Here is a 13756-nt window from a genome sequence, read left to right as displayed (position 1 = left end):
CAGATGGTAGTTTGCTGTAAGCATGTAAACTCCCCCTCAGACTCTTACCTTTTTTTTTTTTTTTTTTTCCAAATATTTTGAATCACAGCAATATTCATATGGCTGTAGCATTCATATAGGTTCAGGGATATTAAATATCACATGTTTTTACATTCTGTCTCTATTTATCCTGTGGTTAAATGCCTTCTGAAAGACTGTGTATATGGGGCTTGGGAATTAATTAAATGTGTGGTTTTTTTCTTAACCACTGCTAACAAAACAAACCACCAGCAGCTTTGTGTGGACTTTTATTTTTTTTGAATTATGTTTTACTTTTTTAAATAATAAAGTGTAAAGTGTTATGAGTAGAATATAAGGTTCCAAAGTGACAGTGTTTAAATAGTATAGCAAAAGGACAGTAAGCTAATTTTCTACAGCAGTAGCCATCTGGGTAGCGTAACTGGCCCTGCAGTGATGACAGCAGACCTAGTAGGAGCAATGCAGGAAGGCTTTTCAGCCTTTGGACTCCAAACCTGTGTTCTGGCTTTGTAGCAATGGCCTGAGGTATTTAGAGTATACATGAATATGCAGCAATGTCATGTGCCTTTCTCTCCCAGTGTCTGTCTGAAGATCATTAGGGTTTTTTTAATCCTCAAAAAGATTTCTGCTGTGATAATCCAATCAAATATGCTACATCTTGTGTAGCACTGCCTGGAGAATTTCAGTAGTATTTCCTGTTTCTACCTCAATAATTTATGATTAAGGAAAAATCTTTCAGAAATGAAGCAGCCTCCCACACTCCTTCATCTCTTCAATTAGTATTTGATTTTAAGACTCCAAGTCATAAAAAATTTGCCGTAAAGCTGGGAAATGGGCTAATTACACTGTTTATTAGAGAGAGGAAAAAAGCAAACTGCGTCTTATTTCTATTTGAAACTTGACTGACTTAAACTTTCAGCTGTTGGGTCTCATTATGCTGCTATATTAAACAACTACAAAGTAACAGATGAAGTGGCCTGGCATAGATGGCTTCATGAAACTGTCGTCTTAATCTCATTTTTAGTAAGTAACCATATTGAGGGTCTCTAGCTTCTTTGCAACAACAACAAAAAAATGCTGTCCCACAAGTTGTTGATAGATGGTGTCCTGGTTTAACCCCGGCTGGTAATTAAGTACCACGCAGCCGCTCTCTCACACACCCCCTCACCCAGAGGGATGGGGAGGAGAGTTGGAAAGGAATGTAAAACTCGAGGGTTGAGATAAGAGCAATTTAATAATTGAAATAGAATAAAAATGAAAGAAAAATAATAACGATGGCAAAAGTTGTAAAAAAAAAAAAAAAAAAAAAAAAAGAGGGAGGGAAAGAATAAAATCGAGAGGGAAAGGAAGAAAGAAACACGCAGTGCACAATGCAGCTGCTCACCACCTGCCAGCTGATGCCCAGCCAGCCCCTGAGCAACGACCTGCCTGCCCTGGCCAACCCCCAGGTATATATACCAGGCGTGCCGTCCCATGGTATGGAATACTGCTTTGGCTAGTTTGGGTCAGCTGCCCTGGCTGTGTCCCCTCCCAATTCCTTGTGCCCCTCCAGCCTTTTCACTAACAAGGCCTGAGGAACTGAAAAGTCTTTGACTTAGTATAAATGTTACTTAGCAGCAACTAAAACCATCAGTGTGTTATCAACGTTGTTCTCACATCAAAGCTAAACCACAGCACCACACTAGCTTCTAAGAAGATAATTAACTCTATCCCAGCTGAAACCAGGACAGATGGTTAGCTGGGTGGTGAGCAAATGACATTGAATCCTTGTCAAGATGGCACATTTGCTGTAGCAAAGTTTAAGAATATTTTCAAATTTTCTAAGTAGCTGGACTTTAATAATTCAAAGACACTGTCAATCTATGATTTAGAAATGCCTACAGGAGGTAATGCAATACATAGTGGGTTTTGTGATTTTTTTTAAACGATGCATTAGTGATTGCTACTCTGCTGAGCAACGATCACATCAGGCCAGGGTGCCTGGGCCACTTACGTATTGCTAAGTGTGGTGGTTTTTTTAAGAGGGAAGTGTGTGGAGGCACTGAGAGGGCATAGTAAAGGTGCTTCGCATGTAATGGCTTTACCATCTATTCCTTTGTACTTTCCCTACAAGACTCTTGGAATCTGGAAAAAGTGTAGTTTCTGTGGGGGCTGTTTTGAGCCACATCTTTACCTCACAGCTATTCATAAGTACGTGCAGTTCACACGGACTGAGTTTTAGGGTTTTTGCATAACCAGGCATCATTTTTCCCCTCCGCTGTAATGAAACACGAGTGAACTGTTGATTTTTCCAGTGTTAATGTAAGCATTGACTTTTTTCAAGTGCAGTACCAGGTGACTCCCATTGTTCATTCGTAAAAAATGTTCCTTCTATTCTGTCGAGAGTCACAATTGGTTATTTATTTAACAGAGAGCCTTCCTGTCTTTTTAGGAACTATTTCCAGCCAACCGGCAGAATGTGGACCATTTTGCCAAGTATTTTACTGAAGCAGGTCTAAAAGAGCTCTCAGATTTCCTTAGAGTTCAGCAGTCACTGGGGACTCGTAAAGAACTTCAAAAAGAGCTGCAAGAACGTCTCTCTCAGGAATGCCCAATTAAAGAGGTAAAGAGTGGGGTTTTTTTACAACTTTCTGTTCAAATAATCATAGTCAAAGACTTAAGTCAATACTAGGTTGAGAGAAACAGGTATGAACGCCACATAGATTTCTTCTGTTTTTCTGTTAATTATTTTAATTTATTCATCAGTTCACTCTGCTTAAGGCTAAAGCAACAAAACATCCTCTGGATTTATAAGTGCAGCTGCCTACAGGGTGGGGGGTTTTGTTCAGTTATGCTTGGTGGAATGGATTTCATTTAACGACATTAACTGTTAGGTTGGAGAGGAGGAACAAAACTTTAGTTAAGTTATAGTAACGTTGCTAAATATAAAAGCATGCTAAATGGTTTTTTTTTAATTATTATTGTTGTTTTGATTTTGTTTCTTATTACTTCTATATTGTGGTGTTATTTGTAAATGACTGCAAGTATTGAAGTCAGCATCGGTTTTGGCTGATTGGAAACATTACTTATTTCCTGCTCCAGGTAGTGCTTTATGTAAAAGAGGAAATGAAAAGAAATGAGCTGCCAGAGCCGGCAGTGATTGGTCTCCTGTGGACCTGTGTCATGAATGCTGTGGAATGGAACAAGAAAGAAGAGCTGGTTGCAGAGCAGGCCCTCAAACACCTAAAGGTGAGTGCATGTGTATAGAGTGGAAGGGCTGTTGTGAATTAACAAATACATTCTACAGCTGTCAAGTTTTTACCTGTTTAAATCCAGGAGACTGAAGAATTCTGAGGACTGATACTGAGCACATCAAGCATTGTGTGTAGTCCCTTCTCCTTTGGTTAAGTGAATGCAAGGTTGAGGTAGTTCAGACTATCGAATGCCCTGAGGCATACAGTGCAAAGAGCCAGCACAAACTGTGGTGGTCACAGCCTGAGCGCCTCTGCATTGTGCTTTCTCAGTGCAACAGGTCCTGAAAGGCTCCTTGCACTGGGGACAGGGCTAAGCAAATGCCTCAGCGTTTGATTGAACCTGCCTGCAGAACTGCCTTTGCAATGTCTTTGCAAGAAGCAAAGACTTCTTGGGAGCATGGTGAGGCTGCACCTGCGCTGGCTTTGCACAGAGGTAGTTAGATCTAGACAGGGTACTGAGCTCAGAATCTGTGAAATGGTTGTTGCTGATGTTGACTGTGGGAGCTGGATACTCAATGACTTGTCAACTAACGAGCCAGGAGCTGGCTTGAGAGCATGTGCACTCTATAGTGTGGTTACTCTCATCCAGGTACCATCCTTGTGGATGAGAGAACAGAATGCTTAGGAAGGCAGGCTGCAGTTTGCTAAGTGATGACAGATTGCAGTATCATGGTTGGTACAAAAAGCTTGTGACCCTGGAGTGCAAGAAGACCCCAAAACCGAAAAACAATGCAGAGGCGTTGTGGAGTCGTTATGGTTGGTATTCCTCATCTAAGTCTGAAGGAATCGTGTGGTGCAAGACACTTGAATGGAGAACAGAGGCAGAAGCTTTTCAGCAGTTAGTCCTTTTAAGCTGGTAAACCGCGAGCAAGAGAATACTCCCTCATAGCCAGGGCTGCAAAGATTTGCCCTAAGACAGAAGCAATCTTTACTTTATTCTTTATGATAGAATGGATTTTAAGCTTGATCTGAATTCCTTTCTTCTTCACGTTGGATGCCTCTACATATCTGGAGTTCCCACGTTGGATTAGCTCTTACTACTGTTGTCCTACCAAACCTGAATTTGGTTTCCCAATCAGTCATCCTAGAAGTGTAGTCTCTTGGGATCTTACGTAGTCTTTGATAGTAAAATTGAATGCTTTGAAGTCTTTCTTCTGAAGTGACCCAAATAGCAGTAAAAAGATGAGGTAGTTCTCAGAAGGAGGAAAGACATTGTTTTTCTTTTTGATGTAATAATTGATCATATCTCTTCAAGTTGCAATAGAGTATCCACTGAGATTTATTGTCTTAGTACTGCAGGGCAAATTAACAAATGCTTTTTGGAGTATTTGAACACTGGGAAAAGAGAGGCATAGCTGGCTTAGTGTAAATATTGTTGACTGGATCCTTAGTCCTATGCATCTCACTGACCCAAGCCGTCAGCTATGTGCGTAACCCCACTCATAAGGTAAAGCGTTTTGCCTATGTAAGATGGGCATCTTTGCAGCTACATCTGCTGCCTAAAAACAGAGGACAAGTGTGTATGGGGTATTTACTATTTGCACTTACAGGTAAGATTTTAACAGAAGCAGGAGAAATAGAAATTTAGACTTCGCTAGCTGTTATCTTTACATTTCCATGTTAAAAAATGAACAGCATTTGTTTCACATCCTTCCACTGTGGATAGATGGAGACGATCTTGGATTCCTCTCTTTGGGCTCTCAGCTGACCGCCCCAATGTGTGAGTCAACTCCCAAACTGAGGTTAGCAATGTTAGCATGACAGAGCCCAGCTCCTGTGCTCTCCTGTGTGTCAACATGCCCTGAAGCTATCACGGAGTCGTTTCACCCTGGTGGTGTGAGTCAGGATGTGTATGAAGACATACTTGACATGGGCCATGCCTGGTGGTGGGATTTATTCCTGCATGGCTGTACCTGACAGATAACTTCAACAAAGCACAGCTCCCAAAGCTTTGACAGCTGGGTACCAGTCTCTTCAGTTTATTAGATTTCTTTTAGTAAGCTGTGTACAAGGGACCCCTGAAAAGATGTATCAAGGCACAGAACAGTGACATAGTTTACAGTTCTTAACAAGCCTTGCTGCATGGGTGGCTTCCCAGTGGAGGTGGTGGGCAGCCATGAACCAGCGTACTCGGGCAGTGCAGTAAATGTCATGCCTGCCGTCCATATGACAGAACTGGCAGGAGAGATGCACTCAGAAGGAGACAGGGCAAGCTGCTAAACCCTGAATCTTACAGGATAAGCTCCTTATTGTCCCAGTAACCTCACTGTGACACTGGGGCTTAGCCCCTGGGTCACCCTCGGTGCAGAGACAAGACGTTCCCCATGTCTGGAGGATGCTCCCCACCCAATTCGCACTGCAGGCAAGGCTGGGATGTGAGCTTCGTGACACTGCAGCTGCTGACCCGCTGCTACCTAACCCAAGGCAAATAGAAAATATTGCCACTTAGCTCAGCCAGCAAAGCAGAAGCTAATTCTATGGTTCCTTAGTCAGTTAGACACTTGTGAAACTTACAAGTCTGTACCGGTTGAGGAGTGATAGCGGCATGTGAAGAGAGCTAGTCAGATGTGGCAAGATTAAGGTGTTGTCTAAATTGAAAATATAGGATTTTTAGTATAAATTACTTAATGCTTATAAACAGCTGCACCTCACAAACCTGGGGATGGGAGTGGCTTCTGCTGAGGCTGTAAAATAAACAAACCTCAATGTGTATTGCCCCGCCTGCCTGCAACCTGCCTAGATAACCAGCTGGATGGTTCAAGGACCAAACCGGAAAAATAGAGAGTCCTGCACAGACTGCACAAGTTTTGCAGTGCTTTTACCAAAACAGTAACGTTGTTTCTAAGGACTTGGCTGTACCTGCCAGAAGTGGAAAAACTCAACCTCTGGTGTTAGCTACATCTAGTAATTTGTCGTAGGTACTTTTTAAAGGAGTTTCTTCCAAAATACTGTCTGCCTTCCTAGCTGCTCTTGTTACAGTTGCTGTGTGATTTCTTGCTCTTTCTTTAAGTTAATAGCTGATAATTATTTTGCAGAGGACATTCTGGACCTTTCAAATTTCAGTTGATTTTCATGTTTTTGAATAGTTTTTTTCCGCAGATCATATTGAGTAAAACCCTCAGGATTTAGCCTCTTGTAGACAACTCCTGAAGTGGATGTACTTTTGAGCATGCCCATCAGTGCTGTGGGTGGTGGGTCATTTGTTACTGGCCAGCATCCATTGGCAGCCCTGGTTGCACAGACCAGAACTCTGTGATATCAAGCCACTGCAAATCCAGCTGAAAAACACTAAACTGAGAGTGTTACTGAAAATTATGAAGAAAGGCTGAACTGATCAGTGCAAGAACAATTTAAACAGTAACCTTCATGTACATTTGGCTAGGGGCTCTGAAGATCAAGGGTAATTCATCTTCCCTTCAGCTCTGAAAAATGCTCTTAATATTGCATTAAATTTAAGATCACAGTCTTAGCTGGACTCATTACAGCGTACGAGGAAAGGAAATTGGAGAAATACGGATATAAATACTGTAGGACAGAGTGAACGGGATATGATCCTTTAATGTAATTTTTAATTTTAAGATCTGAAATAAGAGGGGAAAAAATGCATAACAAAGAAGTTTTTTATTTATCTTTTATTACAATAATAAACTCTGGGAAAAGACAATGAAATGTACTGCTACTGTCATGTCAGAATAACGTTAGCAGTTAATATCGTGGTTTGAATACGTTGCTGTTCACCAAAGCAAAGATTGTCATGATACTCGGATGATGATAATGAGAAAACATAATGACACTTGATCACAGTTAACTGGGATTAATTTAATTCCAGTTCCTGGGACTTCTGAAACCGCTGTGAAACTAGAGATTTGTATTTTCATACACTTAATCCTTAGATGTCTTACATCGTGAACATCAATAAAGCATCACTCCTGAATCAGTAGCATGCTACCTTGTGAGAAGTACAAACAGCAGTACTGACATTGACATGTATTTTGGTTTTTACCCTCTCTTCCTTTCAGCAATATGCCCCCCTGCTTGCTGTGTTCAGCACTCAAGGCCAGTCAGAGCTGATTCTTCTCCAGAAGGTGCAGGAGTACTGTTATGACAACATCCACTTCATGAAAGCCTTTCAGAAGATAGTGGTACTCTTTTATAAAGGTAAAAATTTATATTCACTCTTCTATACTGTGAGTGGTTGGCATAGGGAATCCACACAGCTGTGATGGGATAGGAAACAGACATTCTCAGAGTATTGCATACAAGAAGGTTGTGTTGGAGTTGAACCCTGAAAGACGCTTTGATAGTTCAAAGGAGCGTGTGGCAGCAGGAAAAGCCAAAACAAGCCCTTCTCCCTCTGTTGCGTTTATCCTGTAGTCAAGAAGCACCAGCAGGAGCCAGGCACCATCCACAGTCTGTTCAAGTGCAGCTTAGTCCTTGTATAAAACCAGTTCTAGGAAGATGTTTCTACAAATTCCTGGAGGATTTAAAAAGTAGATCAGGGCTTGGTTTTAAGAAACCTTGAAATTGCAAACCCTCGTGGTAGGAAGATGGTTTTTTTCAGGATTTGTGGTTGGTTTTTGTTTGTTTTTTGTTAATCCCTCCCTGGTAGAAGGAGCTTTCGTTATTCTTCTTTCCCTTTTCCTTTCCCTGCCAATTTCTTACAGGTGCCATAGTCTGAGGGATTTCATTTTTGTTGTGAAGTTGACTTCTTCACAAGTTTATTCTGATGGGGTTGTCATAGAGACTAATGGTCTTGCACTGCATGTGATGAGGGGGTGCCTTTAAACAGTTTGTTCTGACATTCTTGCTATAAATAGTTGAAGGAGAAGAATCAGTGGGAGTAGAAACCCAATACTGGTCTTTGTTCACCCTGTTGTGCCCAGGCACATGTTCAAGGCAAACATGTTCAGACCGTTAAAATAATTCCATGGCTTCAGAAGGCAGAATTAAGTGAATCATGTGGATTTATTTCTATCCCTGCATCAATATGCCATGGCCTCAATGTTTAAATGAAAAAGCAATACACTTTGTCCTGCTACCGTCAAATTCTACAAATTGTAAACATTATTAATGACTGAGGACAGATTTGAAACTGCAACCTGCAGCAAGCACTTTATTCGTTTTTCTTTGGAAAAGAAAATTCACTTTGGACATGGTGAATGAGTGCTGTAACTGCTGTGCACTCAGCCCATAAATGATTGTTAAACCAGAAATAGTTTTGGTTTGGATTCCCTTCAGAATTTTTGTGAATTCATTGCTGTGTTAGCCAGCAAGTGCAACCCTGACATTCCAAAGCATTAAAAAAAAAAAAAAGGAAGAACGTTAATCACTAAATTGTATGTTAAATTTAACATGGTCCAAGAACCCTGTTCCCATCTGCTTGCTCAGCCTGCATGCTCTTGTTCTGACTCTGGAGAAGCTCTCAGGCAGGCTTGTTAGGAAGGGTGAGAAGACGTTAGCCTCAGCACTACGGGTGCCACAATATTGTTCAGGATTCACATGATGTCTAGAAGAGTGTTTGGAGCTACTGTATAGCCTGTTGGTGGAAGCTGCGAGTTCAGCGTGTCCCACAAGCGCGATAACTCGCTGTGCCCATATTGCTGCCTGAAATACCTCAGGCAGGCGTGCCGGAGCACCTGCCTCGGCGCCTGCTGCAGCTGCCAGCCGTCCTGGCCCGCGGAGGCTGAAGCTCTGCCCTGTTTGGCAGGCTTCCTGCTGCCTGCTACCAGCTCCCCACCTGCCTTTGCAGCCGCTGGCCGTAGGGCACTTCTGAGTGCTGGGCACAGCAAGGAAGTCTTCGTTTCCATCTGTGTTAAGGCATCTTTGCAGTGAGACGGTGTCCGTTAGGTGAGGACACGCCACTGCATTCACCAGGGAGGATTCCGAGAGCACTGGTAGTCCTCCAGTTCCCGTTTCTCCCACATGGTGTTACTGAGCTTTAGCAGCTCGTGGCTTTGGCTTGTCCAGAGCCATGCTGCCTGCCTCTGCTTTGTTTCAGTGCTGGTAGACCTCACCCCCTCCTTCTCCCCAGATCATACCTATCAACTAGAAACAAGCCATCAAGTCTTTTTAGAGAAATACACTTCATTGTAGATAAGTTGCTGATGACAGCGTATCTTGTGTTTCCTAATAGTCAAGGAAGATGACCCCTACAAGCTATTACTGGCTCTGTCAGTGGTAAGGGGACAACAGATGCCCGCGTTCTCCTTCTGTTGTGCTTCAGGTGTAACCTGCACAGGATCAGAGAGGCTTCAGGGTACCCAATTAACTTTTTCTAGTGACATATAAAGGCATCTGAAGTATCTGTGGATGGGCAGACAGAAACACAGCTATCTACCAGCATGAATGACAGTTTGTTGCTTATTACTCATTATGAGGGAGTGTTTCCTGGGCGTGAACGTAGTCAGCAGTGATGATAGGCACCAAATGCCACTCATGCTTTGACAAATTAAATTGTATGACTGCCTCTTGTCAGCATGTCCAACATCTTGCATTTAAATCTTTCCGATATTTCCATCATAAAGTAGCCCTTGGGTTACTTTCCTGGGAATTACCTGGTGATACCTAAACATATAAACAAGAATGATGGGACTCATTAGCATCTAGAAGGTCTTGAAAGCCTGTGCTGTTTGGTTTCTTTTATTCTGTCTCTGAACAAGGAGGAATATCCCCTTTTCCCCCAATGAAAGCCCAAGCCCTGTTTCCCCTTATGTGGGGAGCAGCTTCTTACCTGCTTGTAGGTATCATCTGCAAAAGCAGTTCTGTAGTCAGTTGAAACTTGTCAACATTATTATATCTTTCTGTTCCTGGTACAATGTAGAGAAAAACAAGCTGTCCAGTGATCCCTGGCTATGATCAGGTTGTTTTTCTGGTTATCACTTAAAGCCAGTGCAATTGTAAATGTGCCAGCTGCAGAATAAGAATTGCTGAGTTCTTCTGAGGGATACCGAGTAAGTTCGCCAGCCTCCTTGCTAATTATGTAAGTTGAATGTTGGTTTTTAGTCCACTCCGTGTTGCAGTGTGTCCTTTAACTGTGGGTTAATTAAGCATTATTGTTATTGGATTACATGCTATATATCAGAGTCACTTGCAGAATCTCCCCTTTTTTTAGCTTGTGTCTGACCTGGGCATTTCAAAAGTGAAATCTTGACCCTATTGAATTTAATAACCATTCCTTTCATAAGGATCAGAATTTCACCCTTTGAACAGCAAACACCCTTAGCAGGCACAAAGCCTCTGTGTACTTTTGCATTAGAATTCAGGACAATGTTTACAATATACAGAAAGAAAATAAATCAGAAGCGTATGTGGAGTCATAGTCTGGTTTGCGGCAGCATGAATAGGCCTCAGAGATACTCTTCTGCAGTATGGAGTTGTTGCAACCAAATGATGCAGGCTGTCTTCTCAAACGCTGCAGGAATCCCATGCTTACAAGAACGGAATCTTCCAGTTCCGCTTGATACACAGGTTTTGCATTTTGATGGAACACAATTATCTTGAAATATCTTCCATTATTCAAGTACTTTCTTTTGGTACTAGATGCAAATTTTTCCCAGAAAAAAAAAATACCATGGAGACCGTAACTGCACTGTGGGTGATACTCCTTGCATTGAAAGAGCCCTTGCCTTAAGGCTCTGTCCTCCCAACTGAGTTAGCTGTGACAGAGTTGAATTATGCAGGTTGATTGGCTGCGTTGGCAGCTGACAGGGTGCGCTTTTCCCTTTACTGCCGATGGCTACGCAGCTTGAGTTGAAAGCAGAAACTCATTCAGACTGGGTGATTTAGTACAAAGCTGAGACCTGAACTTCAAGTAACTTTCCAGTTAACCCTGCAGTAAAGACACGGGGCTTTTCAGTCTCTGCTCTGCAGCTTCTCCCTTTCATGAGGGACATCCCTGGAGGCTCTGGCTGTGGGTGGTGTGAGTGGCAGTTGGCTGCACCTGCAGGATAAACCAGCTCTCTCAGGCTGACATCACCTGGGACTGTGGTGAAAATGATGTGCACACGCCCACAAACCACAGTGTTCAGCTGTTGAAATGTATCTATAATCAAATTTAATGAGGAATAACTATAAATATACGAAATGAATCATTCCCTTCCTCCTCCCATCTCCCCCAGTGTTCCCATTGCTTCAAAGCAACCTAGAGAAGTAGGATTAACTATACCCTGTCCTGCATGATTGTTTAATTGGGCATCTCTGTACTGACAAGAGCATATCATCTCTTATGAGCACTGGAGGCACGAATGTGTTACAAATAATATTGTTCAGAAAAGAAAGGAGAGTTGGAGTTGTCCTTTTTGGAGTTGAATTCATTTTGTTCTTTTCTGTTACTGTAGGAGGCTTATTGCTATGGAGTTACATACAGGCAAATTTTTCATCCACCTGGCTTGAGAATGTTATAATCTTTGAGGCACACAGTGAGAAAGCATGCTGCTGTTACCAGGTTTGGGGTTTTGGGGAGGGAGGGAGACGTTCCCCCTTCCTCTTTGGTAGCAAACCCCTTGAGCGTACAGTCTGCAAATCAAAAAACTAAATGTAAATCCTGTTACTGTTGAACTGAGATACGTGCCTGCCTGGAGGTGCTTCCTGGCACAGTATTGTAATACGGACTGTAATGCAGCAGTGGGCTTCTGCAGCTGCTTCTGTACAGCAGCTGCATGTTTTTAAATGTCCACAACACCCAAGAGCTAGCTTGAGCTAGGGAGGGGGTTGCTCAACCCTTTCCCCTCCTCCCCTCCCCCCTGAAATCTGTCCTCTCCCGATTTTCTTTGCCTGTCCCTAAGGATCATAATAACTGTCACACCCCGAGTAATTCTGCAGATGTAGTTGTGTGAGCTCAGGACTATGGTGCACATAAGCTTTTTACATGCAGGGATTACACTGCAGTTCCATGAATCCGTGTGAAATATTTTGAGGTTTCCTAAATGAAAATCCCGATTTGTTAAATGCTGTAATGCCTTTGAGCTGCTGATAAAGACTACTGGCAAGTATTTAATGCAACATGTTTGGAGCCTCTGTCTTAAGTCGTGTGTCCCGGTTACGTTGGAGAAAAAGTCCACTGGGGTGGGTTGTGATTTCAGGAAGATACAGCTGTGTGCGCCACTTGGAGGGTTCACCAAGTGCAACTTCATATGTACTGAAAAAAGCCTAGAGCCAGCGCAGTCCTGTTTTCCCTGCGTTTTAAGCTTACTGTCACTTGCAGCAAACTGTGGACAAGATTTGTTTTGGAAAAGCATCTGAGAGACAAGGTAACTAACTTCAGTCACACTCACTAAATTCCAGATTTTCAGTGAGACTTCATATTCTCTTACTGTTGGATGTCTTGGGATAGTTTTGATTAAGTTCAAATGTATCCCCGGCTGCTTCCATCTGTTTATTATTCAACAGTGCATGTGAAATGTCTACTGTGTCTCATTTGATCAGATGCTTTGGGGTTTTGGTGTCACTTATTTCAGTTTGCCCTCATTCCTTCCCTGCCACATGTTCTGTGACCTTTAGGCTGAAGAAGGTGGTGATGGTCAGGATGGGCGCTTTGGCAAGCAAATACCCAGTGGGTGGGACGGCACCAAGAGCTCAAGGAAGCAGTGAAGAAATCGACATAAATGTGTTGATTTTGCAGAGCAAGGGTAGTTTGTTGAAAGACAAAAAGAATGGAAATTTTAATGAGCTGTAGAAAGCTGTCTTTAGTCTTTTTATAGAACAAATATAGTTTGATTTTTTTGTTGTTGTTCTTGCCTCTTGCATTACGTAACTGCCAAAATGCCATCGTGGATCCCAGATTTTGCCTCCACAGCCATCAATTACTGAGATATTTGGCTTGGCTGGATCACAGGAGCTTTGTTCCTGGGGCTAGAGGTCTGTTGCTAGACCTAAATTTGCATCTCTTGGAAACAATAAGTGTCCTTGCTGTTTATTAGGATTTCTTTATTCTGAATTGTACTCAGCCTCACAATCCCTCACTGACGGCTGTTTTGTTCTTGATGCTTGACATAAAAAAGTCAGCTGTGCTGTCCATGTGAGCCAGTCCCTTAAAACGGGTGGTCTGAATAGTGACCTTAAAACTTAATAGCTAAAAACAATATAAAACCTTTAGGGAAAAATGATTGCCAAAGGTCCCTACTGGCTGTCTTTTAACTGTTCAATCAGGAGGTGTCTGTCACTTCAGATTTCTAGAACCATGCACAGTTCTGTGATCAAACAGCAAGAAAAAGCATGGTATTTCTTATAGTGGTAACTTCTAAGATGTGCAGACTGATTTTTTCTTTTTTTAATCCAGCCATCTTCTGTGGTGTATTTAAAGCAGATTAATAGAGAACTTTTCCTTACAGAAGCACAATACTTGGTACTTTATTTTAAGCCTAATACATTACACATTTTACTGGATCTGGAGTCCCTTTCATGCATCGGATATTCTGTAGTGGTAGCCTAATGTAGTTCACGCAGAGCTTGTTCCACTGCGACCACATTAACTTATTTTATGCTGCCTTTAAAAAAAATAATTCCTC

At 42.2% G+C, this 13756-nt stretch overlaps 1 protein-coding gene across 2 annotated transcripts in view; it reads left to right on the top strand.

Moving 5' to 3' along the window:
• The window catches only part of BZW2 (basic leucine zipper and W2 domains 2), a 56523-nt gene that overhangs the window by 40477 nt on the left and 2290 nt on the right, over positions 1 to 13756 (top strand). For both annotated transcript variants that reach the window (XM_055803481.1, XM_055803480.1), the window contains 3 exons: positions 2450 to 2620; positions 3100 to 3246; positions 7271 to 7409. In XM_055803481.1, coding sequence (XP_055659456.1) covers positions 2450 to 2620; positions 3100 to 3246; positions 7271 to 7409 — 457 coding nt within the window. The remainder of the gene's footprint in view (positions 1 to 2449; positions 2621 to 3099; positions 3247 to 7270; positions 7410 to 13756) is intronic.

This window comes from Falco peregrinus, chromosome 5 (genome assembly GCF_023634155.1).
Source record: "Falco peregrinus isolate bFalPer1 chromosome 5, bFalPer1.pri, whole genome shotgun sequence".
NCBI lineage: Eukaryota > Metazoa > Chordata > Aves > Falconiformes > Falconidae > Falco > Falco peregrinus.
Note: the sequence above shows the minus strand (reverse complement) of the source record. Positions and strands in the feature narration are given on the sequence as shown.